Below are 6,993 nucleotides of genomic sequence, written 5' to 3' on the forward strand. Positions count from 1 at the left end.
AAGTTAGAAAAAATAAAAAATCTTTACCAATCATTTCATAATTTTTGATAGGAAATTATGAATAGGCCAGTCTCCTCCAAAAACGGTTAAATTCACCAACAACCATCTAACTTTGTATTTATTGTTATCTGACAATCCAATTTGATTTTCTTTCATTATGGTTACCCAATTTTATAATTAGTGTCACCATGGTCACCCAATTTAATTTTATTGTACTATGACCACCCACTTTTATAAAATATTTCACCATGACCATCCAATTTTATATAACGTTTCACTATGATTAGTCAACTTCATTTCATTATTTTCACTAATTTTAAAATGGTTAAAATAGTAATTTTGCATTATATATAAAATAAATTTTTTAAAAAAAGGGGAGACAATAAATTTTTTTTGAAAAAATATAATAAAATAAAAAATTATTCTTAAAAAATTTACCTTTTTAAAATTTAATTTATATATAATGTAAAGTTATCATTTTAGTCCTTTTTAAAGTGAAAAGTGGTTGGATGGTCATAATGAAATGTTATATGATTTTGGATGGTTATTTATAAAATTGAATGATCATAGTGAAATAAAATTAAATTGAGTGCTAAAATTGAGTGGTTACGGTGATAGTTAGCACAAAGTTGGTTCGGCCGCCGGTGGATTTAATCCCCTCCAAAAATCTAGTATAAATAACATATATGATATATCTCAGCACTAAGTTGCTTTTTTACATCGTCTCTCTTCTTTTCTCTCTCCTCTTCTTGCTTCACGTTACGCACGCAGAGTCTATTCGGACTCCGCCTTCGCTTCGATTCATCTCGTTCTTGTTTATGAGGTAAAAATCGTTTGCAAATCGCAATTTCTTATTCCGTTGGACCATTTCGCTTTATTTCAATTTTATTTCTTGATGTGTTCTCAATTTTATATTCAGATCTGTTTTAATACTCCTTTTTCATGAAAAAGTCAGGTTACTAGCTCTTCTTTTTTCCAGATTTGTAACTATTTGGTCCGTTAATTTTTTCGGTTTAGTGGATTATTTAGATCTGGAAATGTTTTGATTTCATCTTCGAATATTTTTAAAATTTGTTTTTGTTTGCTCGTTGTAGAATTTAATACCTAGAACTGGAAGGGTTCGTTTCTTTTTAATTTTTATTCATATGATTTTGTTTTTTTATATAGAGAGATCTAAATGAAAATTGTCTTTTACTTATAATTTTTCGTTTATTTTTTGTTCTCATGCAGCTCGAAGGAGAGACCCACTCTCGGGTAAGATCATTTCCTTTTAAGAATTACATTACAAGGAATTATTTGCAATAGGATGATGATAAATTTCTATTATTTTGTTTACAAGAAGTAACAACACTAAGTTGAGTCTCATTCTAAATAAATACAGAGGCAAAGACTCTGAATTTGACAATATATTTGAAATTAAGTCTACAAACAAAGTTGCATCGGATTAGATATTTGCAATATCGTCAATTAATGACAGTTTTTGTCTGCCTATTCTTCTTCTAAAATATTCTTGAGTTCACCCTGATCTTTCAAACAAGAAATACTTATTCACCATTCTATGCAATACAGGTCCTTACTATGTAATCCAGATATTCCATTGATTTATCTTCAATTGGTCATTTTTTCATCAACAGACACTTAGTTCTACAAAACATGTTCTAGAAACATCTCTGAAGAATTTCTTATTTTAATTTGATAGGTGATTTTTGATTAGTCAGAATTCTTAATATTTTTCTGCATCTTGTCCATCTCATTCTTATCCTATGCTTTATAGAGTTATCATTCATTGTTAGGAGTTGAACTTCTATACTATTATGTATCATTTTTTTACGATCAGATGAGAATGATTTTGTTTTGGAATTCACTTGAAGTCTATTTTTGTCATTTTTTGATATCATGTTTTATATCTAAACATACAAATGCTAGCTAATATGTTTTAACAATAGCAGTCTTTTTCCATTTGTTTCCTAATGATGTTACCGTCGCAGATTCCATTATTCATCTGATGATGTCCCGCTAACAAATCATATCTAATTACAGTGGTACGCGGATTAAGACCCGCAAACGGAATATTGCAGCGCCGCTGGACCCTGCGGCATTTTCGGATGCAGTGGTCCAGATTTATCTGGATAATGCTGGTGATCTGGTAATCCTTCATGTTTTAAAATTGTAGGCCTTACTTGCCACTTCCATTTCTTTGCATGTACGTGCCCTATTGTGTGCGTGCACATGCTTGTGGGCAGGTGTAGACTGAGTGGAAGTCACTGATGTTTGACTGTTGTGCAGGAACTTGTTGCTAAGAGCATTGAATCCTCAGATCTAAATTTCTCAAGATACGGTGACACCTTTTTTGAGGCAAGTAACTTGGATATTTTTGTTCCCTCCTAATTTTGCGATAGTATCAACTGGCAACATGTTTGTGCTTTAGACCTTTTTCTTCTGGCAACCGAGAAACTGGTCTATTTTATTGTGTGCATGCGCATGTAAGGGTATTCTCCATTACCACAAAAATATGGTTGAATGGAGTTTGTGCACCAAACAGGTGAAGAATATCCTTTATGCTAGTTAGTACATGATTGTACATGTCAACAAATTAATGGGGAAATTGCACCTAGAGTTTTTATTCTAGTCCCTAATTTCAAGTTTTAGCGCTTAGGTCCTCAAAAACGGATTCCTTCAACTAAAAGTAAGGACATAATTACTTTCTTGAAGAAAATTCTTTATCACTTTTGGGTCAACCTGACTTTAATGGCTAAACTAGAGGAATCCGCCACTGGGACCCAAATGCTACAAAATTGAAAGCTGGTGAGCTAAATTCCAAGAAAATTTGATGGGGACCATAGGTGCATGATTCCCTAGAAAAATCAAATGTAGTTGTAGATGAACTCACAAACAACATCACCCTAAAATAGAAAAGGGAAGAGGAAAAATAGAGGTGATTTTGGCTACGAGGGTAGCAAATTTGTTCAACATTCAAAAAAGAACAAATTTTTAAGACTGTTTTGTTTTTCTATTGCACATTGCATCTTTAGATGAAATAGCACCCAAATGCTTAGCTCGTAATCCTGAGCTATGATAATTTGCCCTTCTAAAATCACGTGTCGACGTGTCGTGGCTGTGCTTCTTAGCATGCTGTAGCTTGTGCTTACATATTGCATTATTACAGGTTGTCTTTACAGGGGGCCGTACTCAACCAGGCACAACTAAACCGGATGAAGGGGAGCGCCATCCTTACTCTATAATTGATTGTGAGCCAAAACGGGAAGTCATTTTACCATCTGTGATATATATTCAAAAGATCCTGAGGAGAAAACCCTTCCTTATAAAGAATCTTGAAAATGTTATGCAAAGATTCTTGCAGTCATTGGAGCTTTTCGAGGAAAATGAAAGCAAGAAGCTGGCAATTTTCACCGCTCTTGCTTTTTCCCAGAAATTGTCTGGTCTCCCTCCAGAGATTGTTTTCCAGCCACTACTCAAAGATAACCTTGTTGCAAAAGGGCTAGTTCTTTCATTCATGACTGATTTCTTCAGGGAATATTTGATTCACAATAGTCTTGATGATTTGATTCTAATCCTGAAGCGGGGTAAAGTGGAGGACAATCTTTTGGACTTTTTCCCGTCTGCAAAGCGGACACCAGAGGCCGTCTCTGAGCATTTCACGTAAGCATACAATTCTGAACTACCATGAATATGCAGTTAAATCAAACTTTTCATTGTGCATCAATTAAATGAACTGATTAAAATGAATGCCTTTGATTTACGTTGTAAATAGGAATGTTGTATGATCAGTTATTCAATATATTCTTATATCTCTTGGGTCCCAAAGTATATTTTGTAATGATTGAAGTTTTAAAGAACTTGATGAAATTCCTTTAAAGAGGGGGGGGAGCCAGACTGCCTCCGCAAAGAAGCCTTCTTTTTGCTTTGTCAATGGAGTGTAACTCTCAAGAATGTTGCAGCTACTCTGCCAGGTTATACCGTCTTCTTATGCATACATGTAGATAGTTGATGGTAAATAAATGATGATGTTGAAATATTCAGTTTCAACTTTCGAAGCAAATGCTTGAGAGTTAATGCCGTGACATTTATTTGGCAATGGAGTGATTGTCACTACATTAGAAGATTCATGCAATGCTTTGGCTACATAACTGGTCTACTATAGTTTGCGTCGTCTTATTCCCTGCATCTGATGAGCAAGGGTGTATGTAACATTTGGGATAAAATGCATTGACTCAAGAAGTGGACTCCTACTTTGGATTTGGTAACAGCAAGTGTGATTATAGCAATGGGTGGAGTGAGTATTAATTCAGTTAATGCTAGTAAACTGTTGAAATGAAAAACTCTGTATTTTGTGCATTTAGTCTAGGTACATATCATTTCTGATCTAACTTCCATGACAATTATAAGATTATGTAGTTTTACATCTGAGTTTTCCAGATATAGAAGTGCAGTTTAGGATTTTGTTGCCTTGCAAATTTACTCTTCAATATATTGCTTATTTGCTTTGCACTGAATGGTCTTTCCTTCACTATATTGTTGGAAATCGCAAGCCTGTCTCATATTGACATTGTAAGAAGCTTGAATTCACCAAAATTGTGAGAGTTGGGTGTAATCGTTCACCTTATGGACTATTTTCTAATTGACTACGCATTATTACCAGTTGAAATTCCTCTTTATGCTGAACTTAGTTATCTTTGACTGGTGTCTCAGTAATGCAGGGCTTCTACCCTTAGTTGAATATAATGAGAAGAAGATATTCGAAATGAAGCTGAAGGAAATGAAATCTATGCTAACAAGCCAGATAGCAGAGGAAGCTGATATATCTGAAGTCATAGTAACTGTGAAGCAACATGTCAAAGACGCAAAATTGCCAGATATTGAGGTTGTCAGGATTCTTTGGGATGTGATGATGGATGCTGTGCAGTGGTCTGGAAAGAATCAGCAGCAGAATGCTAATGCAGCTCTTCATCAGGTATGACTCGGAACTCACTTGTGAATACTTGTGCCAAAAACTTGTATTACCTGGGCCGTCATTTTTATGCATTCTGCTAATTGTAGCTCTTGATCTTCACTTTTTTACCTTTGAATGTTCTGTTAACGGGAAAGCGTCAGGCTTGAAAGTCGCAGAATTTTTGCAGTTTCTAAACATGATGTTCCATAGCTATGTTCTTATTTCACTGTGAAAAATAACCACAGGGAGCTAGTAGGTTTGTTATTTGGAATCAGATTGCCTATTTATAATATAAAATGAAATCAGTGTTTTGTTGGATGTATTCTTGGTGTTAGCGAATCATGACATGGATTTGTGTGGCCATATTAAAAATAAAAATAGAGAATTTAACTAGGAAGGAAAGTGCCACAGCACATTATTGTAGGCTGTGCTTCGCCAGAGACTCTTACATCATCACTTTCTGTGTTAGCGAATCATGAAATCAGCACTTTGAATGTTCTGTTAACGGGAAAGTGTCAGGCATGAAAGTGGCACAATTTTTGCAGTTTCTAAACATGATGTTTCATAGCTGTGTTATTTCACTGTGAAAAATAACCACAGGGAGCTAGTAGGTTTGTTATTTGGAATCAGATTGCCTATTCGTAATGTAAAATGAAATCAGTGTTTTGTTTGATGTATTCTCAGCGTTAGTGAATCATGACATGGATTTGTGTGGCCATATTAAAAAATAAAAATAGAGAATTTAACTAGGAAGGAAAGTGCCACAGCACATTATTGTAGGCTGTGTTTTTGGCCAGACTCTTACATCATCTTTAGCTGCTTTGAAGTTTTCATAGTAATTTGCTTTTTAGAAATGTTAGTTCTCTACTATCAAATTTGAATGGACTCATCAGATAATAATCATAATAAATTAAAATTAGTAAAACCTGTTGGTGGCAACATCACGGAGAACTAGAAATTGTCAGTCAATTCTCGAATTTTGTTGTCACGTCAATCTTTGGTCAAGAGCATGCAAAATTTAAAGATTAACATAACGCAAGTTCATCGTCTTCGCTCATGCTAGTAAAATGTTCAGTGGGTTGAGTAGTAATGATTGTTTGTGTGTACATCATTTTTCTTCCCTTAATCTAATTCAGGTGAAAACATGGGCAAAATTACTTAATACTTTCTGCACCACTGGAAAGCTAGAGCTGGAACTCCTTTACAAGGTTCAGGTCCAGTGCTATGATGACACAAAATTGATGAAGTTGTTTCCAGAAATTATAAAGTCACTTTATCATCAGGATGTACTTGCAGAAGGTACCATTCTTCACTGGTTTCGTAAAGGAACAAACCCAAAGGGCAGGTATGCAACTTACTATTTTGAAATTATTCTTTTCTTCTCTATCCATTTTCTGTGTTTTCATTTTTATTTTAATTAATATTGTTTCGCATTGCTACACTACACAGGCAAAGCTTTGTGAAGGCATTGGAGCCCTTTGTAAAATGGCTGGAGGAAGCAGAAGAGGAGGAATAAGTTTGTAATGATTTTGCACCTACCTTGTTTCGAGTAGGTGCTCTCTTCTGTTGAATGAATGTCGACTCCTTTAACAATGTTCGTCAAAAAATGCTTATATGTCCGTATAATTAAAGATTTTATTCGCGTCTTGATGTTATGGTTGAAAAATACCTGATGTATGCTTTACTAGAATAAAGAGCAGATTCTGTTTAGTTTTTCTTTATCTTTGGATTATTACCCCAGTTAACGTCCAGTATCGTGCATTACTAGTTGCTGAAAATGGATTATGATGGTGGTGTAATCTCAGTAATGTATTAAAAAAAAATTAAGATAAATAAATAAATGACTTGACGTCCATCTATCGAACTGCTTATTATGAATTTTTTCTCCGGTGCGTTCTCTTCTCAATACATGGCTATCGAATCAAAATTCCGATCTCGATACTATTGAAATATTTCGTAAATATTGTATATTGTGTCGTCCAATACGATTTAATATTACTTGATTTAAGTCAAGAATGTATAGTTAGATTACTTCAAAAAAA

General features: G+C 34.3%; 1 protein-coding gene across 1 annotated transcript; it reads left to right on the forward strand.

The window, feature by feature from the left end:
- The first annotated feature begins 671 nt into the window (after positions 1 to 671).
- On the forward strand, positions 672 to 6,672 carry LOC111374598 (basic leucine zipper and W2 domain-containing protein 2-like). Its single transcript, XM_022997325.1, has 8 exons — positions 672 to 823; positions 1,231 to 1,254; positions 2,041 to 2,146; positions 2,287 to 2,355; positions 3,167 to 3,660; positions 4,711 to 4,972; positions 6,088 to 6,296; positions 6,401 to 6,672. The coding sequence occupies exons 1-8, from the start codon at positions 687 to 689 to the stop codon at positions 6,465 to 6,467; spliced, it is 1,368 nt and encodes a 455-aa protein (XP_022853093.1). The 5' UTR covers positions 672 to 686; the 3' UTR covers positions 6,468 to 6,672.
- Positions 6,673 to 6,993: the final 321 nt, after the last annotated feature.

Source organism: Olea europaea, chromosome 1 (assembly GCF_002742605.1).
Source record: "Olea europaea var. sylvestris chromosome 1, O_europaea_v1, whole genome shotgun sequence".
Classification (NCBI taxonomy): Eukaryota; Viridiplantae; Streptophyta; class Magnoliopsida; order Lamiales; family Oleaceae; genus Olea; species Olea europaea.

Bases quoted from the DNA above. Each gene is read 5' to 3' on its own strand.
- LOC111374598 (XM_022997325.1), top strand. From the start codon at position 687: ATGATATATCTCAGCACTAAGTTGCTTTTTTACATCGTCTCTCTTCTT. The intron at 2,147-2,286 runs GTAATCCTTCAT...ACTGTTGTGCAG, and splicing joins TGGATAATGCTGGTGATCTG to GAACTTGTTGCTAAGAGCAT. The intron at 2,356-3,166 runs GCAAGTAACTTG...GCATTATTACAG, and splicing joins ACGGTGACACCTTTTTTGAG to GTTGTCTTTACAGGGGGCCG.